The sequence below is a fragment of the Epinephelus lanceolatus genome, chromosome 15 (assembly GCF_041903045.1).
Source record: "Epinephelus lanceolatus isolate andai-2023 chromosome 15, ASM4190304v1, whole genome shotgun sequence".
NCBI lineage: Eukaryota > Metazoa > Chordata > Actinopteri > Perciformes > Serranidae > Epinephelus > Epinephelus lanceolatus.
In genome coordinates, this window is record NC_135748.1 from 6,134,383 (window position 1) to 6,161,678 (window position 27,296).

General features: G+C 40.7%; 1 protein-coding gene across 1 annotated transcript in view; it reads right to left on the bottom strand.

The window, feature by feature from the left end:
• The window catches only part of clmna (calmin a), an 82,064-nt gene that overhangs the window by 24,149 nt on the left and 30,619 nt on the right, over positions 1-27,296 (bottom strand). Inside the window, exons 2-9 of the mRNA XM_033641865.2 lie at positions 13,642-13,703; positions 8,935-9,030; positions 8,688-8,771; positions 8,513-8,605; positions 4,500-4,696; positions 3,551-3,744; positions 3,094-3,176; positions 785-2,980 (exon numbers count right to left, since the gene is read on the bottom strand). Of these exons, the coding sequence (XP_033497756.2) occupies positions 785-2,980; positions 3,094-3,176; positions 3,551-3,744; positions 4,500-4,696; positions 8,513-8,605; positions 8,688-8,771; positions 8,935-9,030; positions 13,642-13,703 (3,005 nt within the window). The remainder of the gene's footprint in view (positions 1-784; positions 2,981-3,093; positions 3,177-3,550; positions 3,745-4,499; positions 4,697-8,512; positions 8,606-8,687; positions 8,772-8,934; positions 9,031-13,641; positions 13,704-27,296) is intronic.

Here is a 27,296-nt window from a genome sequence, read left to right on the forward strand (position 1 = left end):
CGTTTCACCCAGTTTAGACGGCAACACATAAACGGCGTTTTCAGAAATCTCCACTTTGGCTGGAGTTTTTACAAATGATCGTTTTCCGTGAAAAAAACTCCATTTGCGTGTAAACAAGAGGCCAAACCGCATGAAAATATGTGCGTTTTTCCTACATGTAAACGGGGTATCAGTGTCCGATAGCTGGTGGTCAAGCTAACACAAACTAATCATTCAAACGCAGTTCAATTGTCCATTTCTGTTGCACATTCACCCACACTCATTTGGATATCAGGCTGTGATGGACACCTAAACAACATGTGCTTGGAAGTAGTGTGTGTTGAAATCCTGTCCGAGTGTGTGTGTGTGTGTGTGTGAGCATGCTGTTTTTTAGACCCTCCCCACTCAGCTCTTATTGGCCAGCTGAGTTTGGTAACACTATACTATTGGTGGAACCCATGTGCTTCGCTGAAAATCAGAAGATGATTCGTTAAATGCTAAATTATGCCAAGTTGTTGCCAAAAAAAAAAAAAAAAAAAAAATACTAGAAATGTCTGTCAAGCCGCGCCACGCAGTACTTTAAGCCCTGCTTACCATATAGGTAAGAAATTCCAGTCTGGTTCACAATGGTGGAACGTCCGACTGACCAACCAACATGCCATCCCTAAAGCCTAGCACAGCACAAAAACTCACCTATAAATAGCCAAAAACTACACAGAAACTAAATTGAGAATTGTTACAAAGCTGATTGGAAACTGAAATGGTTTGATTGTTCTGAGGCACTGCTCAATAAACTCACATTTACCTTGTCATTTGAATTCAGTCCGTTCCTGAAGTCTTCATCCAAGAGGATGAGTGGTTGGTCAGGTTGAATCTCTGAAGCTGGTGCTGGCTGGAGAGCAGATACACTCAAAACTGAAGGCCAACTCTGCATTTCAGTATCAGGTGGCTCTGCAAACATGGGCTCCTCTTTGTCAGGGTAGAACAGATCCATGGGTTCAACAGGGTCACCAACTAGATCCTCTGAGGCAGAATTCTGATCAAAGTCTGTATAAAACAAGTCCATGTCTCTAGACATTCTACATAAAATCCCTGTTGTACCATTGGGTTTCGAGTTGTCAGAAAAGGTGCCACCCAGTTTGTCCAGGTGTCCATCTGGTTGATCATTTGAGTCTGTTTCCTGCTCAGTATTGACAGGTTGAGATTTAGCATCTGCAGAAGAAGTCTGAGGAGGCAAGTCCGTCCCAGTGTTACTTGTCTGAGAGTCGTGGTGAGCAGACTTACGTTCCTGTTTGGCTTCATTTATTTCCATGTTATCGCTTCTGTCTGGCCCACATATGTCTGCATTTGATGATCTGCTGATACCATGTTCATCTAAATGTCCACTTTCTATGCCGCTTATTTTTTCTGACGCTGTCGGTTCAACATTTTCTGATACCAAGCAGGAAGAAATCTCAACAGAGGTTTTGTCAACATTGTCATTGGAGTCACAGCTCACTTCATGTAGGTTTTGAGGGCTGCTGACATCTGTGTCAGTTCCCACTGCCTGATGTACCTCATCATCCCCAGCATGGGCATGTCTTTCTGGGTCACACAACCCCTCTCTGTCCTGCTTTTCTGGCTCACTGGAAATAGAGATCAGAGGAATATTTATGCCTGTGCTCGGGTCCAGATTTGTTTTTGAAACTCTGTCTTGGTTGTTTGGATGTGTGTTTGCTAATGTCTCTGAACTAAAGCTTTCTTGATGATCTAGGTCGTCTCTTAGAACTCCTTCACTTGCTTCATCTTTCTTTTCGACAGCACATTCACCCTTTTTCTTTAAAATCTCTGACTCCTCTCTTGACTCCCCTCTTCTGTCCCCTGACAAAGAATGTTTTTTCTGACATTCAGTTTCCACTTTAAACTCAGTGTTATTTCTCTTGTTCTGACTTTCAGTTTGACCATTATTATTTCCTTCGTGGTCCTGTGCATCCCCAATTAAGTCCACAGCTTTCTTTAAACCTTCCGGTTCTTTGTAAGTGCTCTCTTCAACACTGGTTCCATTGGGTTGGGATTGGTTAGATTTGTCAGCTTCAAGGAGATTTTCAACACCAGAGTTGGTCTGATCTTTTGCATCACACAGTCCTACAGAAGGCTCTGGCTTTCTGCTCTGACTTGTATCCTTTTGTTTAGAGTCTACTTCTTTTGTATTCTTAGCTTTGCTTTGATCAGGTGCCTTTTCTAGATCTATGTCCTGGTTGCTCTTCTCGAGGTTTGTCTCTTTCTCTTTTACTACTTCCACTTGCTTTTTCTCAGAATGCCCTTGGATTCTTTCCTGGGTGCTCTCCAGTGAGCTCAGTGAGTAAATCCCTTCATCAATATATGACTCAGTAATCGACTGCTCATCAGAGGCTCTATCCTCTGTGGATGGAACAAACCCTTCATCAAAAGCTGTGACCTCCACAGGGGTGGCACGATACACATCCCAGGCTGTTCCACTGTCACACAAAGAACTGTCACTTCGGCTTTCGCAAAACTTCTCTGGCATCCCCCCAAAGTCACTGTCCACCCAGGAGTCCGGTGAGCTGATTGCTGAGTCGCCAATTAGTGACTCAGTGTTTACAGACTCGGGCGCTGATGAGCCTGTGGGCAAGTTAGTGTAAGACAGCTGTGGGGAGGTGGAGGCTGAGCTGGCTAGCACCTCATTGGCAGAGTCTTTGGGCTCTTCAGCCACACTACTGGAAATGTCTTCCATGTGGGGGGAATCTGCTAAGAAGTCCTCACTGGACCACGAGCGTTTTGCGGCCGGCCTGACTCGGGGTGACATGGCGCTCCTGTCTTCCGACACAGAGGAAATTAAGATTTTGGGTGGGGGGTGGCCAGAGGCTCTCTGGAACATGTAGGACCTCTCCTTCACCCTGCCTCGGTGAGCGCCATTTCTTATGTGGTTGGAGTCACTGTCTCGGAAGTTGAGTCGGCCCATGGAGATACTTCGTTCAATCAGCTGGCAGGGCTCCCCTGGCTAGAAAACAAACAAAGAAGTTGGCAGAAATCTATTTGTGGTCACATTCTGAGATTTGTGTTTTGCCTAAATCTAATGTCAGACACATCCTCCATGCAAGAAATCATTCTTACCTCCTCTATGCCAGGAAAGTGCTCCAGGAACTGTGACACATAAGTCATTATGGATTGCTCATCTGGTGCATTGATGGTCACATCTGGGCATGGGAAGATAAAGAACAAATACTACAGTTGCATTTTACAAAAAGACACCCGTGTTAATTTGGCTTTCTCCTTGCAGATATGGCTCACTCTTAAACATAAAAGTGCTGGCATTTTTATGCATACATGTCTGAATAAAACCATGTGTCACCTTTGTGTAAAATGCACATCTGGTTTTGCCTTTTTATATTTTTAAGCAGATGTCTAATGCAAGCCATTTCAAGCCAACTGCAAATCCTTGAAAGGCCTCTTGAGGCTGGCTACAAAAGTGAGTCAATCCCCATGATAAAATGCTGGACTTTACAGCAAAAATAAACATGTTTGCAGCCTGGTACAAAATGATCTGTAAAAATATCTATTTCCTTGTTACCCTCAGGCTCCAGTAGGCGTGGGATACCCAGGCTGTAGTGGGCTATCCTAAAGGCGTCCTCCAAATTCTCCTTGGCAGTCCTCAGCAGTGCCTTCCTCATGTCCACCAGGCTGGGGTCAATGGACTTAATGACAGCAAGGAAGGCCAGACCACTTGTCCAGCTCTTCCCAAAGTCCTGCACTGCCACACCATACCTAGAATGGGACATATTCAATGGTCAGGGTCTGTCTAGAAAGATGACAAAAGAAATTCTTCTTCGTCCAAATTAGCTCTGGTTCTTGATGCGGTTCCATGCAGGATTCTTGGAACCTTGTTGCCATGTAGTGAACCAGCCCGTGTTTCCACCAGTTTTGCACAGAACCATTGTAAATAAAGATAATGTTATCAACGAAGGGTGTTGCACAATGCAATTACATTGATAACCTGCTAACTTTTGTTCTGTTACTACAGATATTTGTTTTTACTCACCAAAAAAAGCATGAACTATTAATGAGACCACTGTGCGCCCTTTTTTGTCTGACAATTTCTCACATGGCTTCTCCATTATTGCCCTCTCCATCCTCTCTTTCTAACTGGTAGAATGTGGCATGCCCACTGTTATCATCACAGTTCACACTTGAGGTCCAGAAAAACCTGCATTTTTTGGTTCCAGCTGAGAACCAACTTTTCAGGTTCTGAACCAATCGATATTTGGTCAAAATGCTCTGACTGATGCAGGAACCAGAACAAAATCGGTTTCATGTTGGTGGAAAAGGGGTATTAGAGGCACACTGAAAGTACAGTCCAATGGAGCCAGTAAATTATTTTTTATTTTTTAATTATTGCAGTCCATTGTTATGTACCGTACACTCACACACAAGAAAAACAGAATACTAAGAACTTGTTACACTTTTTAGATTTGTAAGATTTAATTCAACAATCTTTTTTCAAACTGGCAGACCACACTCACTTGCGTGTTCGCTTCTGTACCCACTGCAGTAGTTTCTTAATGGCCTTGCCGTGTTCTCGCATGGCCGTGGATGCCGACTGTCTTTCATCTAAAGGGGTGTTGCAGTAGGAGGTGTCAGAGTCAGAGCTAGTAGGGATGGATGATAGGCTGGAGCAGGATGGGAACTGGCTCCTGATGTTCCCAGTGAGCTCCTTAATCTGGAAGGAGACAAAGAGTTGGTTTATGGTCCCTTTAGTCAGCTGTTTTCAACTGTCAGTTGAGCCACTGGGTATCCAATTCATATACATGTCTCTCCAGCAGTTTTATCTTGCTATGCACAAAACTCTCAATACTGAAAGTGTGGGATTGGCCCAGAAAAGTAAAACAGAATGTAAGACCAACTTTGGAAACTATCTAAAGTATAAAGTAGAATCTGTTCTGGCTTAAGATTCTGTGAAAACACAACAAACAGTATAAGGTCCAGTTGGTAACAGGATTTATTACATCATGGTAACTATGGCAACCCATGATACACAATGTTATCAGTTCAACAGCCGACTAACAGAGTTACGTCAGAATCAAAGCCTTTAAAGCACTCAGAGGATCTGTTCAGTGCTGAACCAGTTGTTGGGCCTTAGAGATGGATCCGTTTACTCATCATGGTTAGTCCTACTCAGCCTGTGAAAACAGTTGTGTAATGTCTTGTATGGGTCCGGAGGAGCTTTCTAAAGACTGAGAAAATCACCCTTGATGTTGTCAGACTTGAAGTCTGAAACTGAACGCCTGGACAACAAACATGTATCACGAACTGGTTGGCTAAAATGATGTACTTTCATGTGCTTGTTAACATGCAAGACCTTTATATCATTACATATCAAGTGTTTAAGACTGAACAGGCTTAAAATGTTAAGAGCACATTTACACATTTATTGGAAGTGAAAATGCTTTTCCTGTGATTGAAGGGGAAACAAGACCACTTCTTGTTTCTTCTTTTGTATTTTTATGCAATATCAAAGCTCTGAAGGCCTACCTCCACCCCGCATGATATCTTATTTATTCAAACTATTATTCAAATACAGACAATAGAATAAGAAAGACAGGGAAATGACTGAATGTACAAAAGACGTTGGTAGATTCATCAGCCTGTAGCAGTTTGCCTGGATAGACCATCTACCTCAAAAGATTACAGCTTAGCAATAGTGTTAAACAGGTACCTTAATGTAACCAGAAACCTGAACAGATGCAAGAGCCATACAAGAGGTCACATTCAACCACAGGGTATGTACGAGTCAGTTCTTCCACTCAAAGAGGGTGGGCATGGCACTGCCAGCTGATGGTATGGAAGCATCAATCAATATTGTTAAAACATACTAAGATCTAACTTGTTAAAGGTCCAGTGCAGGAAAAAACGTTTTCCCCCAACTGACTTGCAGCAGACATAAGCTTTGAAACACAAGGATCTGAGGTCTGACAAAACTGAAATTTTATGGTAAATGTGAAATTCTGTGTTTTTGGAGCTTGGACATATAAAACACTACAAGTTAGGTTCAGGGCTCATCTGTGCTCAATGTTAGATACAGGGTCAGATGGAGGCTTCTGTCCATAGTCTGCATTTATGTTGTCGGCATTTGTGGATGTTTTCTGAAAGCTTGCGGATACGGAGAAAATGGAAGAATGCACTTCCACGGCTAAAGCATGATATCATTTATAAAAATGCTTTATTCCTGTTTTATTGAATCTGTTCTTACGTTCTGTTTTATCTGCTGGCACGGGTCGCTTTTGTTTTTAAACAAAAAAAATTGCCTGCAAGGCATTGTGAAGGTGTGCAGCAAAATTGCTGGAACACCCTTAAATGACCTCCATGATCTGTATAATGTCAGGTGCATGAAAAAAGCTAAATGTATCCTGGCCGACCCAAGCCATCCACTAAGGGACAATTTCGTGCTGCTACCATCAGGGCGCAGATATAATCTCCCCTGATGCAGAATAAATCGGTTCAAAAAAATCATTTATCCCTGCTGCTATCAGCCTCTTAAATGGCTGCTAAATATGCTTGTGTGTTCTTTTACGGTTGTTTACTTATTTGTTGTGATAATTGTTGTCTTTGTTTTAACTGCTGGCTGTGACACAAATTTCCCCTTCAGGGATAATAAAGATACCTTGAACCTTGAACATTGAACCTTGGTCACTGGGGCTGAGTATTGGTACCCAATACCTTTAGGGTATCAACTGAAATAACCCAGTAACAAGTACTATAAAAACTCGTAAAGTCACACGATACCTGTATTTGATCCTTTTTGTACCTCGATCTAGACAAAAAAGACTATTTGTGTGGTTTTGCTCACTGCCAATCACTGTAAGCATTCTTTAATTTAATGTAACGTATGATTGACCCACTCCCCAGCAGCTACAACCCATACAGCATGTGGTGTGGTGAAGTTGTGGTTGTGGTGTATTTGACGGATTTGGCAGTTCAGAGTGCCAAGATACCACCAAAACATCCAAGTATGGCTTTACCACAGGCTTGTGGCGTCTAGTGGCATTTGTTTGCAAGTGAACTCTTCCACTCACACGATAGGTATTGAATGAAGTAGAAAAAAAGGTATCGAATAAAATACTCTGTTGGTATTGATATCGATATCAACAGAGTATTTTATTTGATACCAGAGTATTTTATTTGATACCTTTTTTTCTACAACTCTATTGTTGATACCAACAGAGTTGAAATAGATTTTTTTTAACGCTACCAAGCCCTAATGGTCGCATTTTTTTGATATTCATGGGCAAAACAAGCAATCAGTTTTGAAGCTGAGAGAGTAAATGGCACAGCTGACAACCCAACTCACTGTGAAGTCATCGAAATTCGCCGCTTGGTTAGTGACCTTCAGTGTCAGACATTGACAAAAAAAGATGTCCTTTCACATCAGCATGATGCACCACAAGATGCTATTACTGTTTAACAGCAGCCAGCGTGTCAGAAGGAAACGTGGCGGGACAACAACTAAAGTTAAGGCAGCGGAAGTCTAATTAGGGTGGGTGGGAGTTGTGGTGGATGGGTCCAACAACCACCAACTTTCACCTAGGAGGCTGGTGTTAAGATTGTAAAGCCAAACCCTGTTCTTTTTTGCTAAACCCAACCACGTACTTTTGTTGCCCAAACCCAACCACGTGCCAGTGTTGGCAAAATGTAACCACGCGCATTTGTTGTTAAAGGAAAAAAAAAAAACGCCAATTCGCAGTGTTGTACTGGTGTAGTGCATTTATTCTGAAAGAGACTGTATGCAAATTGTACATTTCCTGTGAAAACAGAAGTGTACTTTGAAAACACACAATGCATGTAACAGGCTGAATTTGACAAGGCGTCCCAGAACATCATCGTCCAACACACCCAAGGTACTTTGCATGTCATACGTGGATGTGGAAAGTTCACGGCTAAACGTCGATATGTGACGAGTTCGGAGTGAGAGTGTGTTGAAGCTGAAGTTAAACCTGGAGAACTGCTGAACTGTTGGGGTTAACTGATAAAGGCTTACAGTAGCTATTAGTTCTGGTTAGGTCTAACTGGGATGATTTCATTTTTCAGAACACTACCCATCAGTTCCTTTAAGCTGTTTCAAGCCCAAATCTCTGTCAGGCCATCAGAGAGGATCAGTGTATCTTGCACATTATTGCCATTCATCCCAGCTCAGACCTGGCAGTGTCTACAGCTTCATACAGTCGAATGGCTCCAGAATGAGAGGCCAGTCTGTGTGAACTGCACAGATAATTGTTTCCTCATGGTGTCTGTCCAAGGCATTGAAGTGCAGTGTGGATTACATAAACTACCCAGTGAGCTGCACTTTGATGGGCTTTTGTGAATGGAAAGTCCAAAGGCTGTGAAGTAGACACTGTATTCTTACTCTTGACCTAATTTTTAGTGAAAAGAGAGGCAAAGGAAAGGAAGGAAAATGGAAACTTAAAGTACAAATGAGACTGGATGAAGAGGTATTAAATAAGAGGATAAATCAAAAAAATGGCAGGGAAAATAAGATTACCTGGAAGAAGAGGATTATGTTCCAGATGAGTCCCAAGATGATGGAGGAGTTTCCATCAGCCACATCAGCTGCATCGATGCTGACAAGCTTTACCTGGGGACACATGGATGTATGAGCTAACAGCTGAACCATTTAACAAGCAGTAAGTACTCCTGCTACCTGCTGTGGTACTCACGTTTCTCTCCTCCAGGAAAGACAGGACCTTGGCGATGTTGTTGAGTCTGAAAATACGATGGGAGGACTTCTTGAACCCATGAAGCTGGAAGATCATTCAGAATGAGAAAAGTATAATGGAACAGTATAAAAACCGCCAACTGACACACCTCCTCTTAATACCAGAACTGCTACAGGAGCTTCTAATACGAGTGTTACACACATCACTGTACACTTATCTAGCACTAAAAACAGTGTGAGAGTCTGACCAGCTTGCAGCCAGAGAGCTCCTCCAGCAGGGCCATGAGGATGTGTCCATCCTGTATGTCCCGGAAAAGGTCGTTGACCTCAATAGGCGGGTTGCACTGAAAACGGAGGAAAAGAAAGATGGAAGAGAGTGGAGAGGAGAAAGGTAAGAACTAGAGCTGCAGTGATTACTGAAATTAAAAGTACAAATGCATCCATCTGAGCATAGAGGGCACAATCAGTTATAAAATCCAACACTGAGCCATCTTTCCTCTCAAACACGTCCTTGAGCTTCACTTCGACACATTGGATGGCACTGAACAGCTCTCCAAACACCACTTGTCTGTTTCAAATAACAACTACTGAAAAATCACTGTTGTATGCTATCACTAACAATAAGGACATTATAGAGATGTTCATACTGTAAAATTTGTAGCACTGTACTGAATACTTCAAAGCTTCATTCATAACATCTGCATCTGGATTTTGAATCGACATTCGAATGCTGCACAGGTTTTGTCGCACATCTAGTCATTCTGTTTAAAACCATGTATTACTGCATAGTTGCAGATAAAGATTAAGCTCCACAAACATTATTAGTATTATACTATTTGTAGAATTTGACTCCAATGGTGCGTCAAATTGTTAAATTTACTAATGCGATCCAAACATTTCCAATTACTCTTGAGTGTTGTAAAGTCCAAAAGTCAAAATGTTTTGAAAAAAATAAAAACACTGCTTGTAATGACTTTAACTTGTTGGCTTTTAGCCTTTCAACAACAATATTTTTTACTTTGGTCAAAACATTGTTTGCTGTCCCGCTTGCAGTACACAAAAGGAAGTATGCAGCTGTATGAACAGGGCGGTCTAGCAGCAACCTAACAGCACCATCAATTATATTTATTCATTAAAGAAAGTTGATTTATTAAAGTTGAATCACTGCCTTGTGGTTGCACATCTCAACCAACAGTCAAGTTGCAGTTTACATCAGTGTCTGTCCAGGCTCATATAACATATGTAGTGAAGGAATTTAATAAAAGGTATTAAGTGAGTTTTTTTGTGTTTGTTTGGATAAAATGTGGAGATGCTTCACACACATCTTCCCACCGGCAGCACAGTTTCAAGGTGACACCCAAGATTAGTGTCACCAATTCAGTATCTGACCAAATGTCATCCCTTCTCTTCCTGAGATATGATATTGACTAATGGCCAGAAAAGTGTTTTTGTAGAATATTATGATGTCACAGTGAAGTTGTATGATTTTTTCAATAATAAGCATATGAATTCTTAAGATATGGCCAACAACAATAGTGAGGTCACAATGACTTTGACCTCTGACCACCAAAATTGAATAAATTCATCATTAAGTCCAAGTGGACGTTTGTGCCAAATTTGAAGAAATTCCTTTTGGGTATTTTTGAGATAGCACACTCAGACTAACTAATTTAATCAGACAAATCAATTTATTCAAATTGAGGATTTTGTCCAAGTAATTTAACAGACATCCGAACTTCATTACAAAAATCTCAATAGTAGCCTCAAATGTAAAAAAAAAAAAAAAAAAAGAAAAAAAAGAAAAGAAAAATACATTTGTTGCAGCCCTAGAAATTTGGGTGATTTCAAGCATAACAAGAGAAGACTATGAAGATTAATCTTCTATCTAAAATCAGTCAGTAAGCCACAGCATGCACTGCTTGAGCCAACATTTAGCCCAGTTATCACAACAAGCCATTACTAACTCAGGCATCTGTGAACTTGTCTAAACATGGTGAATGGATGAACAATGGCTAGAGGAGTGTGGGGGGAGGGTGAAGTGACTGGACGTTCCAAAATGACAGTGGACAAATGTATGATTGTTAATTTATTGGGTCAGAGATTTGATGCAGGGCCAAACAGTGAGTAAGAGAAAAGAGGCTCATTGTGTGAGAGAAAACAAAAGATCTGATCAGACGCTCAGACTCTCAGCTCACCCAGGCTCACCCCTGGCTGGGGACTGAAAACAGAAAGGAGAGATAGGCTCAGGAGTGAAACTACAGAGTTTCCACAGAAACACAGCGTAAACACTATGATGTAAGACTCTGCTGGAGCTTATTGTGTGTAGATGTACAGGTGCACTGTGACTATGGCAGGCAGGGAAACTATTACTTTCATTTCATAGTGCAGTCACTTGATATGAGCGGCCTGTCAATGATTAATATCAGGTATTAAGCATGACAAGGTGGGGGCGTCGGTAGCGTAGTGGATAGTGTTGGCGCCCCATATACAGAGGTGATGCCTCGCTGCAGTGATCACGGGTTCGACCCCGGCTCACAACCATTTGCTGCATGTCATCCCCCCACTCTCACTCCCACATTTCACTCTATCCTGTTAATTAAAGGCAGGCATGTATGTATATATATATATATATATATATATATATATATATATACATACATATACACATCTACAGTACAGGCCAAAAGTTTGGACACACCTTCTCATTCAATGCGTTTTCTTTATTTTCATGACTATTTACATTGTAGATTCTCACTGAAGGCATCAAAACTATGAATGAACACATGTGGAGTTATGTACTTAACAAAAAAAGGTGAAATAACTGAAAACATGTTTTATATTCTAGTTTCTTCAAAATAGCCACCCTTTGCTCTGATTACTGCTTTGCACACTCTTGGCATTCTCTCCATGAGCTTCAAGAGGTAGTCACCTGAAATGGTTTCCACTTCACAGGTGTGCCTTATCAGGGTTAATTAGTGGAATTTCTTGCTTTATCAATGGGGTTGGGACCATCAGTTGTGTTGTGCAGAAGTCAGGTTAATACACAGCCGACAGCCCTATTGGACAACTGTTAAAATTCATATTATGGCAAGAACATATACATACATACATACATACATACATATATATATATATATATATATATATATATATATATATATATATATATATACATATATATATATATATACATACATATATATATGTATATGTATATATATATATATATATATATATATACATATACATATATATACATATACACATATATATATATATATATATATATATATATATATATATATATATATATATATATATATATATATATCAGACATTGCGCTAGACTTTAGTCGCGGTTATTTTGACCGACAGGGTCATAAAAATCCGGTCATAATATATTTTTACCGGTCATTTTAATTTTTGTTTTTAAATGATAATAAAGATATTCAAAGTGTGCATTAATAAGGACATGAACGAAAAGATGAACAGACATTCACACACCCGTGCCATTAGGCTTCGCCCTGGACACACCAGACGGCACTAACGCGTCCGGTGTGTCCAGGGCGTTATGTAGTTATGCCTGTAGGCTCGGTGACACAAAATTAAAATTGTAATGAAGTGATTATGGTATTGAAAAATGTGTTCGGTTATGCACTGTTGTGTTATTTTAAATTATACACACGGTATTTTCTCCTCATGTTCCTCGGTGCGTGCTGTTATTTTATTTTGAAAATTGGCCAGATTCTCTCATCTTTTCTGTGTCCGACTTCCTGTTTGGTACGATCCGCTCGATCCAGCTTGACAGAAGCGCTCGCAGCTCCCGTGAAAAATAGACCAGACGCCGAACTGAAGCGCTGCCTCTACGGGTGTTCTGCTCTGCTCAGTGGCCTATGTGGACAGTCAGATAGGTTAACATGGGCGCTGACTGAAAACTGCCTCCGCTGCTGGGCGCCGTGCTTTGGTTCCACATCCAGGGCGTTATGTCAACAACGCTACATGAAGCAGATGAATGACTTTTTCTCAGTAGTGTGAAAACGGCAGCCAAGTGGGCAGGGGCGGTAATTGCAACCGGTCAAAATGACCGACGGCCTTCAGATTTATATATATATGCATATACATATATGAAATAATATATAATATATTGTAATAACTCCCACAGCATTAGAAAATGTGTTCCTTTATTAGTTAAGTTTATTGATTTTTACTTTTACTTTTTTCTTTCTCTCTCTTTTTTTTAAAAATTTATTTATTTTTTTTTTTTTTTTTTTGAAAAAAACCCAACATTTTCCATATGAATAACACGCATTCACCCTGGACTCATTGACCTTTCTTCCCCTTAAATTAGCTGAGTGTCCCCTTTGGGCCTCCATACAGCCCTGGTTTCTAGTTCCTTTCCTTGACAAGATTGTCATTGGCTCCCTCAGGGCATTTCTCCTGTATTTGTCCCAAAGCTCCAAGAGGCAGCAGAGGAGGGGCCCCTTATCCACTCAGCCATTGTTCCCATACTGTACAGCAGCTAGCTGGGTGGTTTGGGGAGGAAAACAACCACCTTGGGTTAGCTAGACCTGTAACATTGCCACTGTTCTCTCAGAGTAACACTTTACATCCTAATAAGACTTTAATGCTGCACACAGGCAGTTTCACACAACCACATGTATAATTCATAGAGGGAGGTGGAGAGACTGCAACTGTTGTTTATGTACAGCACGTGTCTCTGCCGCAGTGTTAAACACATACAGTGAGCGTGGCAGAGCAATCTCATCTTTATGATACAGTCTGTGGTGAAGATGGAGCTACAGTACCCTGGGATTTGGGGTGGGGTGGCCATAAAAGAGGCTGTCTTGCTCCACCCAGGTGTTAAATGAAAGCTCAGCAAGCAGCTCTATAATAACTGAGTGTCCTCTTTTCATATTTTTTTGTAGCAACCATTTTATAAAGCTGTATCAACCAACCTTTTCTAAATGCAGGTTCATCCATCGGGTGAAGGTCCTCTTCTGAACCAGTTCCCTTTCAACTGCAACACAGGAAGAGGAGAGAAAAAAATTTCAGTCATCTGGAAACTGAAGCCAGCAGGGCCACAGTACTCATCAGAGTCTGAAGAAGTAAGTGAGGATGAATCACCCCTCGCCAAAGGCATATCACCATGGCAGAGAAACAAAACACACACACACACACACACACACACACACACACTCTCTCTCACTCTGTTATCTATGCATCTTGCACACTCACAGATTAACCACCCTGGCACAAAACTCCAGTGTCAGACAGGGTGAGGGTTAACCCTAATGCTAACCTAATCTCAGTGATTTTGAAGTAAACAAACAAGACTGAAGATCTTATCTCTGTATTTTAGCTGGTGGCTGGTATTTTTACAAGACGCACTCAAACTGCACTGATCTTCATATTTTTACCATTTGCGCTTAACATTTAAGGACCTGTACATCCTCACAGGTATTTTCACTTATTCTGACTGATTAGACCTCCACATACAACGCTATAGGCCAACATGTAAATACATGGGGCACAACTGGACTGTGGATCATGCAGATCATGATGTGACTGATAGAGATGGTGCTGTATATCAAATACAGACACAACAGTGTGTGTTAAACTGCAGACTTCTGTACTAAACTCTTAAGTATGGGAAAATGCAGTGTACTACTGGCACGCTTAAAATGGTCCAAAAGCTGAATGTGGAATGATGGACACGTCACCTTCAAAGGTTAACATCTTTGTGACAAAGATGGCGGCTGTTGAGGGTGTATCCTGGTGACCTTCCAACGTGGAGCAATATATAGGCTATCTAGCATTACCTCAGGTAGCCTAATGACAAGTGTCTCTGTTAAAGAACATTACCATTCATCAGTGTGGATGCTCACATTGTCCTAGTTATTGTTACTGTTCTTGGTTTAAACGGCCCTTTGGAGTGAGTCTTGTCATGATGGACCCACAGGTGATTGTGACTGGCTGTGGGAAGTCAGTGTAGCTAACATACTAAATAATTAGTACATATTGTTTGTGAGTTATTATAATTACAGGTGTTTAGAGGATGGTATTTCTTTGTGGATTGGGAAGGGGACTGCAGCATGTTTACTGTTGACTTCCTTGGAAAATTCCATTAATTTCTCTGCTGTTGTGAAGGAGCTTTAGTCTGTTCAGTCCACGCGGACTCTGCTGCACCAGAGTACAGAAAGCAGACGTATAGGGGGGATGGCAAGTAGAGAGGGTGAGGGGAACTCTGAAGAGGTTACCATGGTAGCAAAGTCAGCTGTTATTCATCTTTATGTCCAGTATGGCCCACTGGAGGCACAGGGGCTAACTCCGCATTATCTACACTCCAAGGGTAAGGAGAGCTTTGGCTGCTCTAATGATATTGATTGTTTCTCCCTCCAGCGGAATCATGACTGCCCCACTGAAGCCTGATGGGGAAGACAGCAGAGAGCACAGACACAGGAGAAGAAAATATTACTCTTCATCAAAGGGCATGGGGGGTGGGTGTCAAGGTTGCAGTCCGTATTGGCCTCTTAGTCATAGAGCAGTGGCATGTGGAGGGCGCAGCCACTGATTTGTTAATGTGCCCCATCAATGGAATAGCAGTCTGTCCTGTGCAGTGCTTACTCACAGGGGAACGCCCCGAGTGCGGAGAATTTCCCCCACTGTTGTCAGACAATGCTGGAGTTGGGTTGGTATTCAAGAGGCATAGCTGGGTCTTTAATGCATGAACGTTTGTCAGAGCAGACACAGGGAGGTGGTGGAGGAGGGAGGGAGGTGAGAGAAGAGAAGGAGGATGACAAGAAGAGGAGATGACAGGGAAGGGGTGAGAGACAGAGCCTGAAGGGAGATGAGCAAGATGAGAGATGAAACGAAGAGCACATTCAAGAACATGATTGAAATGACTGCTACAAACTAAAGGAAAAAAATCAACTAGATGTTGGCATTAGGTATCCATTGATGCAAGCTTCAACAGACCAGAGTGTGATAAAGCCAAATGATTAAATGGCCCGTCTTCAATTACAAACTATTATTGTATAATCATGCCAAATGATCAAGCTTTCAGCCACATTTCTGTAAATAAATCCATCTTTGTCTAGTAGCAACAACTCCACCACATGCATCATAATGGAAATTCATTCTGCAGAACACAAAATCACAAAAAAACATTAAAAGCATACTCAGGTGGTATCAAGGTATTGCGGAGGAATTTAGAAAATCCTAAAGGTATGATGTTCAATACCATCAAAAATACAGACACTCTGAGCGTCGGTGGCTTAGTGGATAGAGCAGGTGCCCCATGTATCAGGTTCAAATCCAGCCTGTGGCCCTTTGCTGCATGTCATCCCCCCTCTCTCTCTCTCCCCCCTTCATACTTGGCTGTCCTGTTCATTAAAGGCAAAATGCCACAAAAAATATCTTTATAAAGAAAAAAAATACAGACACTCGTCTTTCTATTAAACTGATACGCAAATGCTGTATTGAGGCAATGTATTGTAGAGCACAGCATGCACCACCAGAGATCAGTATAGTGGTGGAACTGAGCTGAGAAAGACGGCGACTGCAAGAGGTGGGGATATTTTGTTACAGGACTAGTAGTAAAGAAAAATGTCTCTGCCCCTCTTTGGGAGTATTGACAAATATAACTCACCCAATCTTAAGAACTGGGGCAAATCATGTCCTACCAAAAAAAATCTTAAACTTATAAATGATCAACACACTAATTCCGTCTATGGGGTGAAACATTATTATCAAAGGATTTATACATTCATTCATTCATCTTCTAACCGCTTCATCCTCTTGAGGGTCGCGGGGGGGCTGGAGCCTATCCCAGCTGACACTGGGCGAGAGGCAGGGTACACCCTGGACAGGTCGCCAGACTATCCCAGGGCTGACACATAGAGACAAACAACCACTCACGCTCACATTCACACCTACGGACAATTTAGAGTTATCAATTAACCTAGTCCCCACTCTGCATGTCTTTGGACTGTGGGAGGAAGCCAGAGTGCCTGGAGAGAACCCACGCTGACATGGGGAGAGCATGCAAACTCCGCACAGAAGGGCTCCCACACCAGGGAACGAACCAGCAACCCTCTTGCTGTGAGGCGACAGTGCTAACCACCACACCACCGTGCCGCCCGGATTTATACATATATATATATATATATATATGAAATAAGTATGATCTTAAAAATATTGTCTCACTTCCTGGCCTCCAAAGAGGGGGGAATGCGGCTCAAATATTGATCAGTTTTTCATTTTGTTTTTTTCGATAAATTCATTACATAATATTGCTATCAGGGCCCTATTTCAGAAAGCAGGATTAGTGAAAACTCTGAGTATGTTAAGCCTGAGATGAGGGAAACTCTTCCCGTTTCACAAAACCAGTTCAGCGTAACCTTGAGTTAGTTACTATGGCAACATACTCTGTGAAGTATCTAATCTATCTATCTCTCATCGAAGTGAATAAACAAATAAATATTTTAGAGGTAAGACTCTGTCCAATCTTACCGCTGACATCCATCATCTGTGCTATTCAAGAAAAAAGTTAAATCACTGGGATTTATTACAGGGTTTAATAGTCAAGATTTTGATCCTTTAAAATGTATTTCTCCAGCCTTATTGAGAAATAAAAATCAATAACACCAGAAAGTAAGGTTTTGTCATTTTTGCTTTTTCTTAAGATGACTTCTTCCAACTACAAAAGCAGTTTATTAGCCACATGTTTTTTATTCAACACGTCATCTCCATTCAGCCCACTGATGTGCTGGTATCCACCACAGCAACAAGTGTCGATAAGCAATAAGTATTTAGACTCAATATGACTTGTCTAAGTAGGCTACTTGCATATTAGCAACACAACATAGTAAACCCCAAACACAAAATTGTGATACACAAATGCCCCGGATTGTCAAAATAACACAAAAACATGATGTCGTGTTAAGGTGAACTATAGATTGCTTCCTGGTTCAGAATTCATCTCTTTGCCTTATTCTAGCAATCTATAAACCTATATTTTTTACAGTTCGATGAAATTGTTGTAAAATGTGTCCTCAATTTCTTACGGTAACATGACAAAGAATTAAATGCTCTAAAAACAAAAACAAAAAATTATGATAAACTGACATAAAATTCCTGTCAGACAAGGGTCATGTGACTGGTGAACTCAGAACTTTTATGTTACTGTACTGTAAACCAAATGTTTTGAGTGCAAGCTTTTAAGTTGAGTGAGTGAATTTACAATGTAGGCTAGACAATGATATGAACCAGTCACCAGTGACTCAGCTTTTACTTTTTTTTGTTTTTTAAACACAAATACCGTCATATTTTTATACACCCATTAAATATCAGGAAAGTATGAAGGTATGAAAAAAAAGATACCACCCAAGCCTAAATGCTCTGCCAAAGCCTCTAGCGCAGATATGATCAAAGTTCGCCTGCAGCCTCCTTCTTAAAATGTTATTTATGGGCTGATTTCTCTCTTCACTTCAGGGTGGCAGCATCATTCTATAACTCTGTCCAGTTGCCAGTAGATTGTTTTTGCCAAGTCTACTTTAGCTAAGAAAGAGAGATGTTGATAACAAGGGATGCCACCCTCAGGAGCGATGGAAAATTACAATATTTCTTCAGTGAAAGCCACAACATTTGTGTTGACCTGATTTGTCACAGTGTTGCCATGGCTAATGAATCAGCACCAAGTCAGACATATTGGAGCTTTCAGAAAAATCTGAGTTTGTTGACATGAACACTACTTACAAATTGAAAAGTGGTAATTACAGTTACTCCGATATGCTGTGACCGCTGTTCAGCAACACCAACAGAGCAGTGACTCTGATCTAGCTTATCGCATCAGGTCAATTTCAGGAGAAACTCCCAGTTAATATTTTAGGCTGATCAACTTTGCTCTGAATTAGGACCTCGAGTACTTGGATCGAGTAGTTTGTGAAAAAAATAGGTGTAAAGTGGATAACAACTGTCATTTCAATGTGTAAGATACATAATCTTTAATCAACATTTCAGATCTAATGAAACTTCATTGTCAGGCTGTAGCCACAGGTTGTCAACATTAATCAGTATGCCACTCAGAACTGTAGTGCTTCTATCTTCAGAACCAACAAATGGTAATTATATATGGTATCTCAACTGCAGCTGTAACTATTAGTTCCTTGTAACTTACTGACAAATGTTGATATATTTATTGTGAACAAGTGTAAGCTGTGTTTTGATGGTGGCACTAGTGACAATGAGTGTCTTGCGCAATCAAAGATTAAGGATGCACAATTCAAATAAACACAAGAAGTTTGTGCTCGAGAGAAAGGATCAGCACTCAGTGAATAACCTCCTAAGCCCTATGATAAGCTATTATGGCAAGGCTTAACTATACAGACCAGTGAGCAGTAATAACTAACATGTCTTTGGGGTCATCTGGTGGGAACCTCCTTTCACCAGTGTTTCGTCTAATTGGTCCCACGACACCTCCAGGAGGCTAGACAGTGATCTCTGGCGTCCCAGAGACACTCCCCTAATGCCAGGTCTCACTGCTCCCCGCACCAACCCAATAACCTCCTTTACCTACACATGGCTTTCTCAGCCCAAACAGCACTGCCACCTTCAACAAACCCAGGCTCCATTCATGCGAGCTCCAGGTAGTGGCACAATAATATCTGCACGTCATTGGTATGGACCAATATTGGCTTTATTAACAGAATCGGCCAACATGTTATCTCTTATTTTGCTCAATGAATTAATATTAGGCTACATACACTGAAAAGCATTGCATTTCATGTTTCTATCTGCTGGTTAGCCATCACAGTAAAAGTGTGCATGCACAATATAATGTTAATTCCACTACAGGATAGACTTGATGATCACAAAAATTAGATAGGGAGAAAAGTCGATATATCAATATCGGTATCAGTTATCAGTCAAATGAGTTGTTATCAGATATCGGCAAAAATTCAATATAGTGCATAGTGAATCCACTGGAGACCATGAATATTCACAGCACATTTCACAAGAAATCCAGCCACTTCTTAAAGTACCTTTTCATCAACCAATATAGGTACGTATGCTGCATCCTGGGGCAATGAGGTGTCTTTTTTTTTTTCTAACTAAACAAAAACCCAATAACAGAGTGGTAGAAACTGAGGTACAACTGGCTAGGACAGCATTCCCTCTGTGAGACCAGAACAACAGTGGCGCAACTTCATAAAATGACAACTCTCTTGGCTACTTGCATGTAATAAATCACCAGAGCTTACAATATGGCACATTCATAAGGATACACTCTGAGGTACCCGAGCGAGTCCGGATACGGTGACGTAATCTTTCATAAAAGCGTCAAACACTCTGAAGCCAGAGCTCCGCTTTGAATAATATACCTGGAAAATGACATCAGCTGACAACATGACTTTTACTGCACCAGCTTGGCCTCTTTTAAAATTATGAACAGTTTTATTTCTGGGCCTGACTTTGAGTGTGTCTCCCTCCCAGTGAATAATTACATAATTACTCATAAAATGGGTGTTGTTCGTGTAATATGGAAAATGGCAGCATTACACGTATGTGCAGCAGTGGATCTGTGATCATCAGTTCTGAAGCTAGTCATACGGTAGAAAAGCAAGCCTGTGAAAAGGGTATTAGCATTACTGTTCATTTATTCTGAGGCTCAGCACCATGAGGTGAGAGTCCTAATGATGCCTCTGTTTGCACTGCCTTGTTAGTCTGGTGCTTTGTACAAATGTGTATGTATGCATGTATGTGCCACTGGATACTCAAGTCAATGTCGTATGCATGCTAAGTTAAATTCCATTTCTTCTTTTTTCCTTCCTCCCACTTTTCTTAAATCTATACTGTTATACACATTGACAAATGTCCAGCTAAAGGATAATAATCAGTGTCCAACTGCACGAAACACTTTAAGATTAAGATTATCTGTAAAGTCTGAGTTAAGATTTCCTTGAAATAAAACTGATTGCACTCAATACTCTTAAATCTTCGGCAACCGCATGGTTGATATTTTTGACATCAAATTGCTGTACTAAAAACATGGCAAAATCCACTTTTGGCCGTTTGTCCCTGTTGCCCTCATTGATTAGGGTGCGTAATGATGATTATATACACTGGGTGTTAATGTCATAAAAAGATATTAGCCTCTGAAAGGAAAGGAAAAAATGGAAATTGATTGGTGAAAAGTTGCTCTTCTCTGGACTTTAAGTGACACTGAAAGTTGCGGTATCTGATTTCATGTTCTAGATCCCCTAGCGATTATAATATGATGATAATATTATGGGTCTCTATTTTACCAGGGTATAAGTGAGTGACCACTCAAGTTGAGTTTCCCATTTATGGTAAACAGGACTTGGCACTATTTTAACTCAGTATAAACCCAGTGCGAGATCATAATGTCATGCTAATAGTTTCCTTTCTAGACTGGATTATATGTGCTTTATCTTATGACTGGCATACATACAAAGCCATTTACTCCTGACATAAAGGGATGGCTTGGCTTTATTCAGCTCAGTAATCTTTATTTCAATCTTTTGCTTTCTATATAGGTTTGTTATTGATGGATTCATATTTATCTAGACAGCAATGTTGTATTTACTATAATCTTGACGTCTGTCTGCTGTTATCGACAGTATTTGATTTTGTACAGATGTTTTTATCAGATGCATTTTAGTACATTGATTATACTCTTACTCTATTCAATTATTTTTTTCTATATTACATAGACTATGTCTAGGATAAGCAGTTACGGAAAATGACTGAATGTTGCAATTTTACAATGTATTTAACCAGGAAAATGTTTTTTCTTGATGAATTACTGCATTTTGTTAACATATGCTACTGTCTAGAATGTTTTTATATGGAAAAAAACTCAGTAATGCCTAATATGTGTAAGTTCGATAAGGGGCTTTTACTTTTAAAAGGATACAGGAAGTGTTGAGTTCAAAATAATTGCGGAATGCATTCAGTTTAAATGTGCAATATGTAATTTTCTGCCGCTAGGGGTCTCAAACCAAAACAATAACAGAAGATGGAGTTGGATGACGTCACGAAGTAGCGTGGGATCAAGGGAGTTGTAGTCATATAACAGATACAGATCTGACATTCCTCACTCCGTGAAACCGAAACCGACCGTGGCAGCTCTCTTCTTATCCCAAATTCTTCTGGGATCGCTTGGTTGACCCGTACGTTTCCGTTTTACCGGCTTGTTTACCGGGACAGCTTTGGTGTCAGAAGGTGCAGCAACCGTCAATGCATAATCATGATCCAAGACGAGTTAGCTTAGCCTAGCAACAGTAACGTTCATTCTCTGACGTCTCATCCGGTCTGCTTCTTCTTCTTCTCCTTCATTTAATGGCTATGGTAACTGAAGTTACGTCGCCATTGACATGCGACCTAATGACACGGTCCTTAACTTTTATTAATATTTCATATTTATCTGGGTTTGAAAAATTGTTGGAAACATTTCTGATAATCAAAGTACACAACTAAACAAAATATATAATATTGGTTTAGTTGTTTTTAGACATTTTTATGTGGAAAAACTACATATTATACCTTTAACAGGGCCAACAGGAGCAGATTAAAAATAATAGAAAATACAGAGAGAATTAGAAATAAAGGCCTTTGTCTAGAACAAAGGCCTGTTTCTAAAGTAGTCTGTCTGTGCTCTGTGTTCCTGTTGGTGACGGCTGTGACGGAAGAAGTTGTGGAAGGCAACCGCATTCCAGACACGGTGTCGGTTGTCGTCTACTATGACATACTACATGAGATAAAATGATGGATTATTGCACAAGACACTGTGTAGTTTGGCTGATATCGTGTTATCTGAACCCAACATCAGTAAAAGAGTACTGATAATAAGCAGCATTCTTGAGAATGACATCCCTCATTTGGTGTTTTGATGATCGCTGTGGGAAAGACAACATCTTAAGGTGTGTCTACACAGGTGGCCTTTCAGCCACATATAACTCACACTATACCAGTAACCTACAGGATATTGCCACACTGTTTTACACTGTTTTCCAAGTAGAACTACTGAACTACTGATTGTGTGTTGGGCTCTGAGCGCTGCCAAATGAAGGTAACCTACACTCAGTACTGCCTGAAGGCATCCTGTGTAGACCCAGCATACAGCATCTGATTCGTCATTTTCATACTCATCAAACCTTTTATTGAGTGTGTGACCTGTAAAGAAAGGTCTCCACACTCATTTCTGCAGGTTGTAACTTGATGCATGAGCTCTACCCTGCATGAACTCCTGACACAGCCTGGGGCCTAGGAGGTAGAGCTTAGATCGGCCCCAAAAAATCCAGCCCGACCTCACCCGAGCAAGTGCATGTTCTGTCCGAGCCTGGCCCGGCCAGTCCCTTTAACTGTAATTATAAGCTAGAGCCCGGTTTAAACCCGACATACGAATACGAATGTGGACACTGAAGGCTGACTCTCTTTCTTTCCATGGCAAGCCTTCGTCATGTGCCTCTTAAGTGTCGAGGTTCCTGTCTTTTTGCTGTCATATACCAGCATCCTGCTGCACTTGGTTCACATGTGTGTGGCCAGTGGTGCCGTCAATCCTCTCCTTTATGTAGACCTTATAGTCTGTGTAATGTCATGAATAATTTCCAAGCTGTGTTGTCATTATAAGTCAATTACTGTAAACCAGCAGAGCTGACAAAAGACCCCTGATATAAGAGAAGGAGACGTGGTGTGAGGAAACACCCCAGCTCTTAGTGTATAATAAATGTCTTAATATTAAAAAAAAGTTTGTTTGTTTTTTCCAGTGGAAATTCTGGTTTCTAATTGGGTTTGGGCCCAAAACTACTGCTGGGGTTTGGGCTCAGGTTGGACTGAACCTATGTGGGTTCATATAGTCCGCCCTAATCTTTTGGGCTTGATCAAAGCTCTAATGTGATGTCATCACATTTCTTGTTTTCCCCAACAAACATTCCCAAACCCAGAAATATTCAGTTTACCAACCAATAACAGAGAAAAGCAGCAAATCCTCTAACAATTAGTAAATCATTATATTTTTTTTCTGTAGAATAAGTTGGACAGAAGGATTGCCCGCACACTGACTTGCACTTACACAGTAATGGTTTTTAATGAAGCAAAAGGTATGAAAGGTCCAGAGGACCGAAACATTGCTTCAATCCGTCTTTCCATGTTAAGCACTTTCTGCTATGCCAATGCAGCTGATGACAGGAGCTGATTATCCTGGTGTGCGAAAGCCTCTTCAATACAACAAATCTGTAGAATAAGTTAAAATCTCTTATCTTCAGCAAGTCTGGCCAAAATATGTACATATACATAGATATATATGTATAAATTCAAGGGCACGGGTAAAAATGAACTACACGTGGGCGGGCAGCAGGTGAGAATAAAAGTTTTTTTTTGTTTTTTCAGAATTAAACAAATGAAAAAGATGTGCAGTATATGTGTAATATTTTGACATCTAAATCTTGAACCTTGGACCCTGTTGTCACATTCGTCACCAGTGTGGAAGACTCCAGTGATGAAACTTTGCAGCCTGAGGATGAGGTGGCAGCCTATATCGAGTTCGAGACACCCAAGGAGGATCCTTTTGAGGTTTTATGGTGGTGAAAGGAGCATGCTGAAATGTTTCCTAACCTGGCAGTGATTGTGCAGAATGTTTTCACCATCCTGGCATCAAGGGAAGCCAGAGAAAGAGACATCTCCACTGGATTTGTAATTCAACAACGGAGAACCCAGCTTAATGTGAGTGACTGTAGCCCGCGTGTGTTTAATCATGAGTGCAGGTTGGGTCGCAGGACTCTTATTAAAGGGTGTGGCTTTGATTTAGACCTAATGACCCCTAATGGGTCAGGTCCTGGTGCTGAGCTTTACAGGTGTAGGCAGTGTGGGTTTTCAAAAATGGACCCACAGAGGGTTCCCACAAATTTTCATGGACAAAATTTCAAAACACTTCCCTGACTTTTCAAGGACCCATAATAATCTTTTTTCTTGCCCTACTTGCCAGGCATTTTCAAACATATCAGATTCAAACTCTATTCAAACATTTTTAGCAAGCGGGCACAAAGGAAGGGAGAGATGGAACGTGGGGAGAAAATGAAGAAACATCTGTGATGATAAACAAAACATCCCACATCGACTCACACTAGACACATTCTGCTGCCAGCTACACAAAATAAATTTGACAGTCCCCAACTTGTTTACTGAGCTATAGTGACACACTTGTAATAACATAAAAACTAATTATAATCTTACAATCACATAAAATGGTCAGGCACTTTTTCTACATTACCAAAATGTAACCATATTGTTGAATGAGTCTGAATTTAAGTGAAAACTAAAAGTGAGAGCAGTGTGTTGGAATAACCTGGTATATGCCATTCATACCATCCGCCATTCACTCCTTGCAGGCATGCTCTCTCATAATTTCCTTGCTCTCATTGTCGGGAGCTGATCTGTCAGCTGATCACAGTTAACCAGTAGCACAGCAACACACCCTCTCTTATTGCCTGTTCTTTCATGCTGCAGTTGTACGCACCCTCCACCTCCTCATCACTGCTCAGTCTTTGCAGATTCATCAGCCTCATCAGCCATCAGCCTCAGTCATCATCCACCACCACCAGTGTCTGAACTCCATTGGGAATTTATCTTGTTGTTGCTCAGATGCCCCTTGATTACAAAATCTCTCTCTGGAGTCAAAGCGCAAAAGACTTTCTGTCAAATCTTAATCATCACACATCTGGTAATCTGTATTAAACAATTAATCTTACTTCCCTCCCCTGTCTCTCCTGACTGAAATGGTTGTAATAAGATCCACAGTCTTGATATTCAAACATGATATTGTGTCTAAGAGGTGGGGTCCTGGTATAAGTAGGGAACACTGTCTATTTTTTCTGGCAACAATTCCACATTAAGTTTTACTATGTTGCGCACCATTTGTTTCAAGCCTTGAAAAACAACAAAAACATGGTTCTATCATGAGCTGTGATGCTGCACAGGTGCAGGGTTCGGCACAGGTACAGTAGCCTACTACTGCTGAGTACACTGCTGTAGTGTGGGGAAAAATGAGGATGTCTCACTTACTTTACTTTAATTTGGTAGAAGATGAGCCCTCTCTCACCGAGTGCTCCGGTTGGTCTTATTGCAAACACAGCAGGCTCAGCTGAGTATACCAAATCCACAAAGACATATTTAGCATGACAACTCTTTTATTACATTCTGGGTGGAGGGGAGGGCACAAAGGGACTGAGCAAATATAATTAAATGGCAATTAGCTCTGGAGGCTATAAATAAACACACATCTATTAAAACTAGACAGTATGGACTGACTCTTTTGTGGATTTTGTGGCGTTGCTGTCTCTTTGCTTTGTTATTTCCAACCACAGAACACAAATTAATTGTCTTTTTTTTACCTCAGAGAGAGGATTAATGGATATCTGAAACACATAGCATGTTATCTATTCACATAAGCTCTTCTACACCATTTTTTACCAGCATAAAGTTGGATCTTATCTTACATCATAAACTTGAATTTCACAGTCTCGCTGACATCATGAGATGTGAGGTAGTCTGGCAGTTTCAACAGCAGAGATTTATAGCTGAGTATTATAAGATGATTATTTCTTCTGATCAATATGGAAGTCCATCCAACTTTGTGATACAGAAAGCAATGATAAGTGCAAAATTTGTATTAAAAAAATTAAGTGTAATGCACTATGATAACTAGGGTTTAGCTGCTGAAGTAATGATGGGGCAGCGTGACAGTACAGAATATCTCTGAACCAAACATTAAAGTTAACTAAGCAATAGTTTTATGGTGAAGAAAGGAAAAACAACCTTTAAGTCTATACAGAAAACCTAGTTTGACTTTGAATTCTTTGGTCAAGCAAATATGAATCTTGAATGACAGTCTGCTGTCAACTCTGATTCCTAAGTTCTGTAATGGCATGACTCTGAGAGAGTGATATTGGCACTATTCATAGTTTTAATGGAAGGATAGTGAGAGACTGGTGGATGTGGCGAACCATGTACACTGTTGGTCTTGTCTGCATTTGAAACAAGTACGTGATTAGGAAATGATAACTGAAAAGCATCAAAGGCAGACTGACAGTGAGTTATAGCTTTGGGGAGGAGGGTGGGGTTTATAAAATTGTGTCATCTGCAAAAACTAGAATTACCACCCCGCAATTCTATGCCACTGCGCGCCAGTCAAATTTCTCTTACAGTTTACATCCATGTCTGCGAAAACATGGATGGTTCACACAGATCTTCCCCCAATAGCACAGGTGATCTATACAAACAGCAAAGTTTCAAGGTGGGCACCCAAAAAAGTGTCACCAGTTAAGTATTTGACCAAATGTTTCCCCTTCTGTTCCTGAGATATGACACTGAGTAACGGCTAGAAAAGTGTTGCAATATGATGCCACAGTGAATCTGACCTTTGACCTTTTGGATATAAAATGTCAAGACATCATTATTTTATCCTATCAATTATCATTGTGAAGTTTTGTCATAATTAGCATAAGAATTCTTAAGTAATGGCCAAAAACGTATTTCCTGGGGTCACACTGACCTTGACCTTTGACCACAAAATTCTAAACAGTTTATTCTT